Here is a 16018-nt window from a genome sequence, read left to right as displayed (position 1 = left end):
GGACTTGAGTTTTGTGCATGGCAATAGATATGGATCTATTTTCATTCTTCTATATGTTGATATCCAGTTATGCCGAGTACTATTGATGTATATGCTTTCTTATTTCTATTTTAAATATTTTTGCTTCTTTGTCAAAAATCAGGTGTTTGTAGGTGTGTGGATAATATCTGGGTCTTTTGATTTGGTTCCATTGGTCCCTCTGTAAGTTTTATGCCCAATATAAGGACTGTTTCTAGTACTGCAGTAGATCGTTTGAAGTCAAGGGTTGTGGACACCTCCAGAAGTTCCTTTATTGTACAGGATTGTTTTGATTATCCTGAGCTTTTTGCTTTTTCATATGAAGTTGAATGTGAAGAATTTTGCTGGGATTTTGATAGGCATTTCATTGAAACTGTAGATTGCTTTCAGTTAGACTGCCATTATTACTATGTTAATTCAAACTACCAAAGTGCACAGGATATCTTTCCATTTTCTGGGATCTTCTTCAACTTCAATTTCTTTCTTTAAAGGTTGTCATATAGGTCTTCCACTTGTTTAGTTAGAGTCACTCTGAAACATTTTATGCTACAAAGTAGCTATTGTGAAGAGTGATGATGTTTCTCTGATTTCTTTCTCATCCCATTTATTGTCTGTGTAAAGGAGGGCTACTAATTTTTTTGAGTTAATTTTGTATCCTGCTACATTACTGAAAGTGTTTATGAGTTGTAGAAGTTCCTTGGTAGAATTTTTGGGGTTGCTTATGTAAACTATCAAATCATCAGCAAACAGTGAGAGTTTGACTTCTTCTTTTCCGATTTGTATCCCCTCGATCTCCTTTTGTTGTCATATGCTCTAGCTAGAACCTCCAGAAATATATTGAATTAGATATGGAGAGAGTGGACAACCTTGTCTTGTTCCTGATTTTAGTGGGATATCTGTGAGTTTCTCTCCATTTAGTTTGATGTTTGCTGTTGGCTTGCTGTATATTGCCTTTATTGCATTTAGGTATGTTCCTTGTATCCTTGCTCTCTCTAAGACCTGTATCATGAAGGGACATTGTATTTCGTTGAAGGTTTTTACATCATTTAATGAGATTATCATGTGGCATTTATTTTTCAGTTTTTATATGGTGGATTACATTGACAGATTTTCGTATGTTGAACCATACCTGCATCTCTGGGATGAAGCCTACTTGATAATGGTGGATGATTTTTCTGATGTGTCCTTGAAATCAATTTGCCAGTATTTTATTGAGTATTTTGGCATCAATGTTCATGAGTGAGATTGGTCTGTAATTATTTTTTCTAGTAATATCTTTATGAGATTTGAGTATCAGGGTAATTGTAGTCTCAAAAAAAGAGTTTGACATGTTCCTTCTGTTTCTATTATGTGAAACAATTTTGAGGAGTATTGGTATTAGTTCTTCTTTGAAAATCATGTAAAATTCTATGCTGAAACCATCTGGTCCTGGGCTTTTTTGTTTTGTTTTGTTTTGTTTGGGAGACTTTTGATATCTGTTTCTATTTCTATTTGTTGTTGTTGTTTGAGACAGGGTTTCTCTGTGGCTTTAGGAGCCTGTCCTGGAACTAGTTCTTGTAGACCAGGCTGGCCTCAAACTTACAGAGATCTGCCTGCCTCTGCCTCCCGAGTGCTGGGATTAAAGGCGTGCTCCACCACTGCCCAGCCTGTTTCTATTTCTTTAGCAGTTATAGATCTATTTAATTTGCTTATCTGGTCTTATTTATCTGGTGATATTTATCCAGAAGTTGTCCATTTCCTTTAAGTTTTCAAATTTGTGGAGCTACAAGTTTTTGAAATATGATCTAATTATTCTCTGAGTTTCTTTTAGTCTGTTGTTATGTCCCCCCCTTTCATTTCTGATTTTGTTTATTTGGATATTTTTTCTCGTTTTTTGTTTAGTTTGATAAAGTTTTATCTATTTTGTTGATTTTTTTGAAAAGCCAACTTTTTGTCTCATTGATTCTTTGTATTCTTTTCTTTGTTTCTATTTTGTTGATTTCAGCTTTCAATTTAATTATTTCCTGCTGTCTAGTTCTCCTTGGTGAGTTTGCTTCTTTTTGTTCTAGAATTTTCAAATGTTCTATTAACTTACTAGTGTGGGTTTTTTTTCTGGCTTCTTTATATATGCATTTAGTGCTATGAACTTTCATCTTAACACTGCTTTCATTGTGTCCCATAAATTTGGGTATGTTGTGTGGTCATTTTCATTGAATTTTAGGAAGTCATTAATTTCTTCCTTGACCCTTGGTGATTCAGGTGAACATTGTTTAATTTCCATGTGTTTATGGGTTTTCTGAAATTATCGTTGCTGTTGAATTCTAATTTTAAACCATTGTGATCTGATAAGATACATAGGGTTATTCCATATTTTTCTATCTGTTGAGGTTTGCTTTGTTACAGAGTACTTGGCCAATTTTTGAGAAGGTTCCATGAGGTGCTGATAAAAAGGTATATTCTTTTATGTTTAGATGGAATGTTCTATAGATATCTGTTAAGTACATTTGAATAAAATAACATCTGTTAGTTATTTTATTTCTCTGTTAATTTTCTGTCTGAAAGATCTGTCCACTGGTGAGAGTGGATTGTGAAAGGCTCTTGTTATCAGGGTGTGGAGTTTAATGTGTGATTTAAGCTTTAAAAGTGTTTAACATCATTTGTACATGCAATAACAATACATTATTATTATTATTATCATTGTTGCCAGGATTGTATGTATAAAAATGATACATTCTATAAAAGCAGGAGTTTGCTAAATTGACTACTCTATACACAGTATCAACCTTAGTATATATAACACCTAGTAAGAGCACAGAAGACACAAACTTTGAAATACACTGAAACCAGTGCACAACAGAGAAAACCAAGCAATGCTAACAAAATTTCTTTTCTCTCACCGACTTGGCTCCTCTCTGCTCTTAGCACTTCCTACCTTTCTCCCTCTCTGCTGCCTCCCACCAGAGGAGCCAGCCCTTTTCTTTAGTTCCTTTCTCTATTACCATTATTTGCCTAGCCATGTCTTTGGCAAATTATCTTTCATTCCAAGATTATAGAAGATGTTGTCTTTGTTTATAGTTCTGTTATATAGTTATACATTAGGAAAACACTCTGATTAAAATAACTGAATCATTCAACACACTCATTCAGAGTGATCTCTAAAGTTGATGATGTTTTAGGACATTTGAGAGATACTAAATAACATGTTTTCCCTATTTATTAAATTCCTGGGGAAGGAGACTGCATGTAAGGTATCTGTCACCTTTTAGCCAACACAGTTGACTATGGATTTTGTTATTACTGGGTCTGCCTATGACTGTACCCTAGGCTTGTTTTCTGTCATCATTGTTCCATCTTTTAATCATGTTTTAGCATCTGCTCTTTCCTAGACACATGGTTTAGCTATTTTATCCCCTATAAACACAGAAAAACGTAATATGTGTCTAAAATAGGATGGAACGTGGATAAGGGTCAGAATCTTCCTTCTTTGCTCTTTCTTACTTTTTCTAGTTTTAGGGACTGAACCTAGGATTTTGAATATGTAGCCAAGCACCCTATTACTGACTTAACTTATAGCTTAGCCATTAATTTTCTTTCATTTCCTTTTTCTTTTTTTTTCATGGTTTATTTTTTTATATTTAAAAATTTCCATCTCCTCCCCTCCTCCTCCCCCCTTCCTTCCCCTCCTCCTCCACCTTCCCTCCTTCCCCTCCACCTATACCTCCCCTCCCTCCCTCTCCAGGCCAAGGAGCCATCAGGGTTCCCTACTCTATGTTAAGACCAAGGTCCTTCCAACTCCTCCCAGGTCCAGGAAGGTGATCGACCAAGCTGAGAAGGCTCCCACAGAGCCCGTCCATGCAGAAGAATCAGAGCCCAGCGCATTGTCCTTTGCTTCTCAGTCAGCCCCCACTGTTGGCCACATTCAGAGAGACGGGTTTGGTCGCATGATCCATCAGTCCCATTCAAATGGAGTTGGTGATCTCCCATTAGTTCTGTCTCACTGTCTCATGAGTGAACGCACCCCTCACGTTCCTGACTTTCTTTCTCATGCAATAGATGAAGAAAATGATGAGCGCCACATTGGAGCACTGGACTGAAGCTCCCAAGGTCCTGATGAGGAGCAGAAGGATGAGAGAACATTTCCTTTTTTTCTGTTTCTCCTCCTCCTCTGTTCTTCTTGCATCTCTTCTTCTTCTTCTTCGTCTTCTTCTTCTTCTTCTTCTTTTGCTTATGTCTTAGTTCGTCTTCTTTTCTGCTTCTTCTCTTTTTCTTGCTTCTTTCTTCTCTTCTTCTTCTTCTTCTTCTTCTTATTATTATTATTATTATTATTATTATTATTATTATTATTTTCAGACTGGGTCTTGCAAAGTTACCCAGTTGGTTTTGAACTCACTCTGTAGCCCAGGCGGACTTTGAACTTGTGACCCTCCTAAGTAAATTGGATTATAGTTTGGTAATACCAACCAGCTCCACTTCCCTCTTAACTGACAGATGTTAGTTGTGGTTCTCCCTCACTCCTTGATGTCCTCTACCTTTAGCAGCTGCCACTGAAAACATTGTTGCCACCAAAGGGAAGACATTGCTTCCTGTTCCAGACTTCCATGTGGTTTAGTGTTTGATTTTATCCCACAGCCTTACAACACTGCTTCCTATTTGTTCAGATTTTAGTTGCCATTTTATTTCAACTCATTCTTTTTGACTCCCTGGCTAGTCCGAGACCTTCCCCAGCCATTACTCATCACATTCCTCTCTTTTATCTGTCTTTATAGGTCATTTAAATAATCTCTATAAAAATAGACTTATTTATAAGTTGATTGCCTGTTCTCTCCCAATGCCACAAAGCATACCATAGCTCCTAAAAATACCAAACTCTCAAAAGTCCATGTGTTTGCAGGGAGAAACTAGGGTAAGAGGCTCTTCTACAAATATCACTACTCATGCTTGACAATTCTGGGCAAACTGCCAAATACTTGATGTTCAGCATGTTCTCAAAGGTTTACCTCTGTAAATCATGATGGAATTTTCATAAATTTTTAAAGATAAAAAGGAAGACGTTCTTTTACTCCCTTTGTTTAATAATTCAGCTCAGTGGAGTGTTAAATAGGATACAAATACATTGCACAAAATAAAAAAATAAATAAAAATATTACATTAAAATAATTCAGTTTATAATGAGAATTGTGTGTCTATATTTCTATTGTTGACATTTTACTGTTTTTCCCACAATCTGGAAATTATCAGTAAGCAATATTAGCATTTACAAGTTATAACATATGACATGTATTGTTTAACCAAGATTTCCCTCTTCCTTCCAGAGTCCTTCCTCTTTCTCATATCCTCCTTTCCTCTTCTATATTCAGCCATTACTTACATGCAGTTCTTTGGTTCATTTGAACTTTCATCTCAATGAGAAACTTAATGGGACCACTTAAAAGTTAATTCAGTATACTGCAAAGCTGTTGAGTGACTATTCTGATAAAATTGCTATCTTAAACAATTTTCAAAAGTATTAACAGTGGACTTTAGTACTTTTAATATGTGACATATACTAAACTTTATTAACAAAACAAAAGGATTTGAGTCACTTTCCAATGAACATTCATTTTTAATTAAAATAATTCCTTACTATTAAACAAAAACATGAAAAATACTAGAGTGATAGGATTTAAAGTTCTTAGGTGGGAGGCGTGGGAGGATGGGAAGGAGAGGGGACTGGGATTGGTGTGTAAAATAAGATTGTTTTAAAAATAAAAAATTATAGTTTTCATGTTTATAATCACAGACAATAAAAATACTTCCTTGAATGAAGTGAAATATGTTCTCAGTGCACAAGTGTGCACATATACACTTACATGTGTGCACATATTCCACATTTGCACAAATACACACATGCACAAACAGTCTCCACTGTACACATATACTCTCTCTCTCTCTCTCTCTCTCTCTCTATATATATATATATATATATATATATATATATATATATATATGGCAAGGACTTAAGAGTTCACAGGAGCCATAGTTATAGTTTCCATTGCTGTGAAGAGACACCATGACCATGTCAACTCTTATAAAGGAAAACATTCAGTGGGGTGGCTTACAGTTTCAGAGGTTTAGTCCATGACCACAGCAACTCTTATAAAGGAAAACATTTAATTGAGTAGCTTACATTTTCAGAAGTTTAGTTCATTATCATTATGGTGGGAAATTGCAGTGTGCAGGCAGATCTGGTGCTGGAGAGTTAGCAGAGAATTCTATATCTTACATAGGCAACAAGAAGTAAACTGAGACACTGGGCAGTATTTTGAGGATATATGAGACCTTAAGCCTGCCTCCACAGTGACACACTTTCTCCAAGAAAACATACCTACTCTAACAAAGCCACACCTCCTAATAGTGCCACTCTCTATGAGCTCATAGGGGCCGATTACATTCCAATTATGACAACATGCCTCCTGATAAGATACCATTGATAGTGGCTATAATAAAGAATAGCTGAGTGATTAATATAGTCCATGCAGAATGGTTTATGAAAATTAACTAATTGAATTATGACAACCAAAGTAAGAGCATCATCTTCATTGTGGAGCTGAAGAAACTGAAATCGTAAATACCAGAACTGAAATTCATAGTACTGTTTCAGCCTTCTCTGTCCATGAACATTGTGTGCAGTGATATGCTTAGTGGACATTAGAATGCTTTTCCTAATTGTGCACCACAGTTTTTCATTCCCCCACAAACTGAATTAGAGATGGGTGATAATTTATTTAGATAGTTACATTAAGCACGTGGTTGATAGCACTTATTTCTTCCACTTAATTATGTCTCCTCAATGGAATGGAATGAAATGAGGAGAAAGACAGACCAAGGAAGTAGTACCATGTAATTCTTTTATGGGTCACAGTTTCTCAGAGAAGAGTCATTTTTACAAACAGTTTAGAACATGGGATTGTATAAAATACGTATAGGGTAAATGCTTGTACTCTTCGTAGCCTCAAAAAGCTAACTGCCAGCCGGGTGGTGGTGGCGGCGCACGCCTTTAATCCCAGCACTCGGGAGGCAGAGGCAGGCGGATCTCTGAGTTCAAGGCCAGCCTGGTCTATAAGAGCTAGTTCCAGGACAGGCTCTAGAAACTACAGGGAAACCCTGTCTTGAAAAAACCAAAAAATAAAAAATAAAAAATAAAATAAAATAAAGCTAACTGCCATTTATCTGGAGGAGACTGATACATAATTAACAATGGGGAGAATAGTACTCATTACTGAGCGCTACACAGACATTGAGAACAGCATTCTTGTCTTTCTAAAATCTGATACCTCAGTGTTACTGGCTGAAAGGCAGAGTGAACATCTTGTTTAACATCACACTATCAGCAGCTGGGGAAACATGCCTCCAATATGAAACATGCCTCTCTGTATAGCTCTGTTTCTCCTGTCTGCTTTGGAGGGGACAATGACGCTGCTGAGAGGAAAGGCAGAAGACTGAATTCCCAGTACATAAGCAATGCTTAAATGTAGCATTCAACCCTAACCCAAACCACAATACTTCAGTGTCATTAATCATCCACAATATTATATAATAAAATTTTATTAAAATATAAATTGAACTTTTCCAAAAGTGTATGAAAATTGGCCATGTAGATTTAATTTCAGTATATTGAGTCTTTATATCCCTGAGAACCTATTACATATAGCTTCTAAAGATTGACTTGTGTACTTGAGCAGTCACTGTGGTAGGAAGATAGACTTGATATAAGGAGGCTAAGAAAGGTACCACAGCTTCTCCTAACAGCTATTTTCCATTTTCCAGGGGCATGATGACTCCTTTGAAATAATTCTTATGCCTCAAATATCCGAATGCCTATTATTACTTAAATAAGGGGACACAAAACAGCTGTGCTCAGCCATACTGCATGGAGGCAGACATATCCAGTTGTTCAAGTGCTAGGCTGAACAGCAAGATCTCTTAAAGGAGCTGTGTCTTATACACAATCTCTGGGACTACCTGAGGGACGGGGGTTGCTAAAACTTTTTTGGGTTTTCTCGGGATTAGACTCCAAATAGAGTCAGACTTCCTTTGGACCACCAGCTCCCAAATAGTGACACAGAGATTTATTATTAATTATGAAAGCTTGACCTTAGCTTTTGCTTATTCCCAACTTGCTCTTATAACTTAAATTAACCCATTAAAATTAATCTACATTCTTTAGTGTGAATCAAAAGCTCTCCTCTTGCTAGTGATTCTCTCACTTCACACACCTTCCCAGAGTTCTTATCTCCAATCAGAAGATATTCTCTTCTGCTGAGTCATTGGCCATTCAGCTCTTCATTAAGCCAATCAGACAGTGTCTTAGACAGGCAAGGAAGGAGATACACAGTGAGATCAAATAACCCACAACTGTATATCTCACACTTGGCACTAGGTTTTTTGTTTCTTTCACTGAAACTGGAGCTATCTGCTTTGACTATATTGGCTGGTAAGCAGGCCCTCAACATCTTCCTGCCTCTGTCCCCTATGTGGTTAGAGGTATTCATCAACATAAGTTGGCTTGTTTGTAGATGCTGGGGATCTTGATTCACGTCCTCATGATTGCAAAGCAAGCAATTTTAGTCACAGAGCCATCTCCCCAGACCGAAAGATATCTCCCAATATCAGTATTGATAAGGTAGAACAATTTCAGCACAAATGCGATCTTGCAGAATCATGACTAAAATTAGTTAGGTGTCACAGTGAAGACACTTTGATCATTCTCTAACCAATGTTAAATGGTATATTATACAGCTGTGGGGGTCCCTTCAAGCATCAGAGGAAACAAACGAAGAGAGGAAGAAAGGAAAACTCAGTACAGCCTGACTTAGTCAGTGCTGGTTGACACTTTTGATGTCTGATATCAGCTGTCAGGAGCTACCAAGTACGAGCCTCAGCACTCTCTTGGGGTTCAGGGCAGCACTTCTACAACAAGTGAACACAGCTTGGGAGTTGGATCTAACTGATTTAGGCACCGTTTTCATGCAAGTTTCTTTATTCCTTAGGGGAAGATGAGTACAAGGGCATAAGACATAAGGACAAAGCATCAGATATAAGGGATAAGGCATAAGGGTAAAAAGGGCTAAAAAAGGTGAGGGTGTGAGGGCATAAGACTAAGGGCAAGGGTAAAAAATGTAAGAACATAAGGTGTGATCTCCACAAAGTTATGAAAAGAAGTGATTTAGGTACCAAAGTTTGAACTCCCTGAGATAGGATAGATAGAGTACTTTCACCAAATTTGCCAAATATAAATGGACTGGACATTGTGAATATAAGTCTTACTAGATAATCATTCTTGTTGTATATAGTCTTGCTGTGCTTAAGACCTTTCCTTTTTTTAACACAAAAAGGGGGAAATATGGGATAATATTTTTGTACACTGTGAAGATTTGTCTATGTTTTACTTCATCTGCCTAAGGTACCTTCTGATTAGTTTAGTAAAGAGCTGAGTGGCCCATAGCTAGGCAGGAAAGGATAGGCTAGACTTCTAGGGAGAGATAGAAACCTGGGGGAAGAATCTGAGAGGCAAAGACTTGTCAGAGAGACTTGGAGGATGTAGAACATACAGCATGGAGGATGCATAATGAACCATGTGGCAGAATGTAGATTAATATAAACAGGTTAATTTAAGTTTTAAGAGTTATTTGAAAACAAGCCTAAGCTAAGACCGTGCTTTCATACTTAATAAGAAGTATCTGTGTCATTATTTAAGAGCTAACAGTCCAAAGAAAGTCTGTTTACATTATACCCTGTAAAGTTTTTGGATGGGTGGTATGTATCCCCAGAGATCCACCCAAATAATGCAGACTCTGCTCCTGGTTATCCACTAGAACTAGATAGCAAGATCTTATTGTGGAAGACACCACACACTTTGCTTAAAAAGCATGGAGAAATCCAACTGACATTCACCAGGAAGCTGTCTCTCCTGCTTTCACGGTGCCACAAGGTATTTTGCAGGCTATACTGGAGAAAAGCCATCAGCAGTCTGACCCATCTGTGAACTGTACAAACTAGAGCAATGACTGGTCTGGCAAGAGCTGTCTATTGACAAAATAGTGACTGGATGCTATGAAGGTAAGCAGCAGATTTCTCGTTGTATTTAGGCTTTCAACAAAGGTGGAAACTCATGCATAGTACTGTATGCCTGGCCAAGAACCAGTGGCTGAGTGGTCGTAGACCATGGAGAGAACTTATTACTATTATTTTGCTAAAGAGACATAGTATCAAACTGTCTTCTAAATACTCACTTTATGTCCATAGTGCAGCACGCTCCTTCTCAAAGGAGCTACTTTTTAGGTCAGGACGACTTAAAGGAAAGACTCAAGATTGGTTAACGTACAGAGAATATGAGGCTGTGGGATTCTCATTTCTAAATGGGACAGATAATCACAAGCATAATCCCTAGGCTTGGGGAACACCGTGGAAAAAGTGGTAGACAGATTTTAAAAGTCAGAGTTTGTGGATGACTGCTGCAAATTAATGTCTTCTGGACATGCTAGCCATTGCACTCATATAAGAGCTAAACCAGCCAGAATTCCAGATCAGAGAGGAAAGGAGGTCATAAGGCTCCAGCCTTGAATGAGAAGCTCTTAGCATTTGGTGGTTACTGGGGAGAGAGACAATCGTTTTTTTCAGTGGTATAGTTCAGAGCAGATCACTCAGGGTGGTGTCTCACACCCATGAACTTATGGGCAGCAGGAATTCAGCTCAGTGAAATATGGGAGGGAGGGAAGGAGGAAGGCATAGAAAGAGATCGAGAGAGAGAGAGAGAGAGAGAGAGAGAGAGAGAGAGAGAGAGAGAGAGAGAGAAAGGAGCAGGTCCTGGGGGTTATTCACAAGTAGTTGGAGGGGAAAATAAAGATCTATATGATTTAATTACACTGTATTTATGCATGAAATTATCAAAGAATAAATAAAGTTTTAAAAAGTAGGGTATAGAAATGAACATAAATCTCCGCAAGTACTAAACGAGCAAACACACCCACACACATGTCCACTTACATGCATACAATGAATAACAAGTAAAATAAAAAGAGAAATAAGTTGTCTCTGGTTGTAAAGTGTGTAACTTAACCACACCCAAGGCATTGCAGAAGGTGTATGCACTTGAGCATCAGTTCTTGACCTTTCAAGGAGAAAAGCTTTTTTGCTGAGCCATTCAGTTCATCATCAATCAAATGTGCCAAGTCCACTTTGCCTAGGAACAATAGCTTAAAGAGGAATGAAATGGAGAAACTAAACATTCACCCTTAATTTCCATGGTTAGCAGTATCACTTAAGTCTGCAATAATCTAAACCACAATGGATGTTTTTGTTCTAAATTAAAACTGGAACCAGTGTAAACTCCTGCTAGTTTCATTGACTCTTTTCTGGTATAGAAGTCACTTAGTGTTTAATAACTCAGAACAGTGCAAGAAAACACTGCACTGATGATAAAAACAGCAAGATTTTTTTTTATTCTAAGCTCAATTCAAACAGAAAAGACAAAACATATCAAACAAGTTTGGAATATTGTGTCCTACTTGGCACCCATACTTTATGCTAGATGAGTAGAAGAGGAATGAAGATCCATGACCACATATGACCCAAAAGCTGGAATTAACTCTAATGTGGATTCCAGCTTACTATGAGGTTGGATATTTCCAAACACTCACCACCATTTCATGCTGGAAATGACTGCAAGAGGCCTAGATAGAAGGCAGGTTATAAATAAGCATGAGTGTATCAAACAGGATTCAGATTCTTTGGCCCAGAGTAGGACTTTATGGTCCTGAAGATGCGTGCTAACCCTCAAGCTCTTAGTCAACAACATGGGTTCTTCTCAATACTGGGGTATTATTTAAGTTAAAATCAGCAGGATTTTAATTCTGTGATAAAATTTATGAACAACTTTTTCAAATCAAAAGAGGAAATATTTTGTTTTCTATTTTAACTCAAAACATGTTTAATACACACACACACACACACACATACACACACACACACACACTTCCCACCCATTTAGCAAGATATATTTATCTTGCTTTAATTGAATTGACCATACTTTCTACAGACTCTTTCCCATTTCTATTTTCTATTTCTCCTCAAAATCCATGGCCCTGAGTTTAACAGACTAGATCCAAAATGGTTTTCCTACAAATGAAGGCTTTAAGATTTTGTCCATAGGGAAGGAATAAAACATGAAATAGGGAATTGACTATATTACCCCTCGTAGTACTGTATTTAATCACAGAAAATGGTCTTTATGCTCTATGAATTCAGTGTCTTTTTAAATCACGGAGCAGTTTAGCTACTCACCACAAATGAATAATAAATTCTGAATCCAGGTTTTGCCACAAAGTAATCATCGGATTTGAAAGTAATTTTAATCTGGTTTGTTCTTGACGTTATCCTTGGAGGGGTTTCCTTGTGGCCACACCACCTTCCTCTAACTACAGTGCTGGTTTCAGAGATATCCTCCACTTCCACAAAATCATACCTAGAAACAATGGGATTCCATTAATGTTTAAACTCACACATTATTTCTTATGACCAACTAACTGAAAACAATATCCTGCAGCAATGAATGTGCAAAACTGAAGCTTGTATAGGGGAAAGTTTGGCAAACTTGAAATTCAATCAGTCTACCCAGAGAGAACCCTGATTTCCTCTACTATGACAGTTTCGATGTCCTATGTAATTAAAAGCAACTTTCAGAACATGAAGCCTAGAATGTTCTCTGGAAAAAATAAGTAGCTGTAATATGTAACATATTTTAGAGGTAAGTTGAGCTACATGTCCTAATAGTCACCATATGAAGATTGCAAACCACTTCTCATTGTGAAACAGTTTGCCCACTCAACACTTCCTTGAGAAGTACATGATTGACATCTTCATAGATCAAAGGGCCTCATTTCTTTCTGACATTTTTCAGAAAGGAAAGTATATGATGTTAAGTGGCTATGCCTGCTAATCAGTAACTGCTGGTTGCTCACAACAGCGAGTGAATGAGGTCTATATCAACACAGGATCACTCTCAGTGTTAGTCACAGAAACAGAATCCCAGGACTATAAAGAACAGTGCAGACCCATTAACTATTCTGTGTATGTCCGTCGTCCTATACCATTCTACTCCATCCCAGAAAATCTGAGAAGCGACTTCAATGGATGAAAGGCTGGAAAGTGAGCCAGCATAAGACTTGCTCGGATATTGTCTGGGTCAAAGTCCCAATTCATCTGTGGCTTGCTTTCTGTTATAAAGAAGCAGGTATGGGGCCCTTGTTCTGGCTCACCTAAGACTCTGGGGCTTCCCAGTGGGAGAGTGAGGAAAGCTTCTGGACTTACCACCGCAGTTTATGCTAATGAGGGGACTATTGGTGACACCAAGGTCATCTGTGAGTTCTCTGCCTGTGATAACAACTCAGAAAAGCCAGGCAGGGCTGTGAAGCTCTGGTTCATTGCATGGAGCAGAAGACGGAAGGTCAGGGACCTGCATCTTACATTTAACAACGGGGACACTTAAGGCATTGAACTCTGTGGCATTGGATGCCAAACCTGAGTGGCTGTGCCAGAAATAAAATGAACTAACGATAGAACCCCTGGCGGGTGTTAGAGAATTGTTCAGAGTGGAGAAAACAAAGCTCCCAAGCTCATATATTTTTGTTTGTGAACATAGACTACAATTGTTAATTTGATGAGGTTTAGAATCACTAGGGATTCAGACCTTGGGGCACATGTGTGGGGAATCGTCTCCATTAGGTAGTGAGGTAAGAAGATACATTCACTATACAGGAATCACTCCCTGGGCCTGTGCCCGGGATCGTACACTATCAAGAAGGTTATTTCTCCCCATTTCACAACTGACATTGCCATGTGATCAGATGCTTGAATTCCCTGCCACCTTTGAGCTGGAAGCCAAAATGGACTTTTCTGCCACTAGTTCCTACTGTTAGGCTATTTTAGCACAGTAACTACAAAGGAAGCTGAGATGGTGCAGACGTCCTCAGTGGAGATGGATCTGCTACCATCTTCTCTCCTCCAATCTCTTAGCAAATATTAATTAATTCTCCATGTGTGTATCTGGTTCTGCTTTCTGGTATACATTACCCTGTGTGCTCCTAGAAAATAATAGTCCATACTGTTATTTTCTGGGGAAAACCAGCAGCATAATAAAAGCTGTCAGCATAATAAAAATGAAACAAAGGACAACCAAGTTGGATGCACCTCTTTTTATTATTCAGAGGAAAATAAACTGTGGAAAAGATTTAGTAGTTCAGGAGTTTACTGGCAATGCAGAATAAATACAGCCAGTAAAGTACAAAGAAGAAAAAGAAAATCCCCCAGAGGTCTCACACAGGATAATTGAGGGGTAAGATGCTGAAGTCTGAACTTTCTCTGATAAGCATGTTAAACGAGGGAGGGTCATTAGCTGACTCTCATTTTCTCCCCTGCTCAGGGAAGAAGAGCACAAGGACCCTAGGGTTGCTAGGCTTCCTTCCCATGTCTAGAGAGGTCCTGGCCTAAGTATCTGTCACCATCACCTGTCATGGTGACAGTGGCCTAACCTCTGGAACAATCAGAGTCCTGACACTTTGTGCCTGTAGCGGACTTTGGCCCGAGTTACAATTTGCAGCTCAGGGGACCTGGATTAGATGCATCTACTTTCTCACAAATGCTTCTCTAGGCCTTGGAAAGTCACAGATCCCCAGTCTATCCTCAGGGAAACATGTAGTTGTGATTGATGGTAGTGTCTATTTCTGTGGGCCTTCTACAGTGCCAACACAACACTTATTTTTTAAGAAGAAAGACCATTTTATTGTGAATATAACATTTGTCCCTCTTTTCTTTGTAGGTACAGCTGTGACCAGCCATTAAGCTGAAATGAGATCTTCAGATTGTGAACCTTTATATAGGGAAGGGGAAAGGAACTAATGAGAAATGTTTGGGAAATTCCAATCAGTTTAAGAAGAATGTTCGATGTGATGTTTTTACTTCAGTTCCTCCCACTTTGACTAGAAAACTGAAAAGCATCATTTTCTCTTACCTACAGATATCATTTTCTGCTTCCTCTAATCCAAACTGATGGTCGAAGGCCAGTTGTATCCGTGTTTTCTCTTGGGAATGGAGGCGCCATGTGAGGAGCAGGTTCCGGGGGTAGCTGCCGGGGAAGCGAGGACTCTGCACGTGGCCATGGCCTGTCACCTGGATGGTCTCATCTCTTCGGTACAAGTCTGTGAGGTGATTGCCGTCTGTTAGTAGTCACAACTGTAGGAATTAGTATGCTGCTCCACTTACAGAAAAGCCAAAACAACAACAACAAAAGAAACATTTACAACATGGCATTTCAAAGCACTCTTGATTTTGTTTAAAGATAGAAGACCAAGTGGTGAACTTGGGTCAACAAAAAACATCCATGTTTCTATTTTGCATGTTTTCCCAAATGCCTTACAGTTCCTAATGCCCAATGCTTTGTAACCTTGGGGCTTTCCTCTCCATTACTTTTAAGAAGCAAAGATATCCAATCATCTCAGACAAGATTGAAATCAAATGAGAGAATATCATCAAACAGTTCATCTCTTGTCTTTATTTTGTAATATAAAATGGTTAACTTCAGTTTGGTAGTATTTCTAGTGGCTGCAGGGTTCAATAAACAATGTTGAATGAATTAGTGAGAAAAGATAAATGAAGAGATTTTAATCATATCCAGGGAAACTTATAATTTGTCCAAATAAAAAGTTTTAGGTGAGTTTTTCTCTGATAAACTCCAGAAATTTCTCATTTGGCTTTCTGGGACATAAACAGATCCAATCTTTGTTTATTTTCTGAAGGCTTTACAATAGATAATTTATTTGCTCTCCATCTTAAGTTCCTGGGAACAAGCTCCAGACCTGTTCTCCTCAAGCCATTCGGATGCTAGGAGTATCTTTGTTTTCATGATGGGACACCTGGGACTACATCTAAGTTTATGCTCATAGAGAAGTTTCTGTGGGGTTCTTGGACAGTTTCAGGATGGGCACGA

General features: G+C 38.2%; 1 protein-coding gene across 2 annotated transcripts in view; it reads right to left on the bottom strand.

Moving 5' to 3' along the window:
• Nucleotides 1-16018, bottom strand: part of Pdgfd (platelet derived growth factor D) — a 199283-nt gene that overhangs the window by 69015 nt on the left and 114250 nt on the right. Inside the window, exons 2-3 of one of the 2 annotated variants that reach the window (XM_038323359.1) lie at nucleotides 15044-15248; nucleotides 12319-12499 (exon numbers count right to left, since the gene is read on the bottom strand). In XM_038323359.1, the coding sequence (XP_038179287.1) occupies nucleotides 12319-12499; nucleotides 15044-15248 (386 nt within the window). The remainder of the gene's footprint in view (nucleotides 1-12318; nucleotides 12500-15043; nucleotides 15249-16018) is intronic. The other variant, XM_038323360.1, reaches the window with a different exon arrangement.

Source organism: Arvicola amphibius, chromosome 3 (genome assembly GCF_903992535.2).
Source record: "Arvicola amphibius chromosome 3, mArvAmp1.2, whole genome shotgun sequence".
Lineage (NCBI taxonomy): Eukaryota > Metazoa > Chordata > Mammalia > Rodentia > Cricetidae > Arvicola > Arvicola amphibius.
Note: the sequence above shows the minus strand (reverse complement) of the source record. Positions and strands in the feature narration are given on the sequence as shown.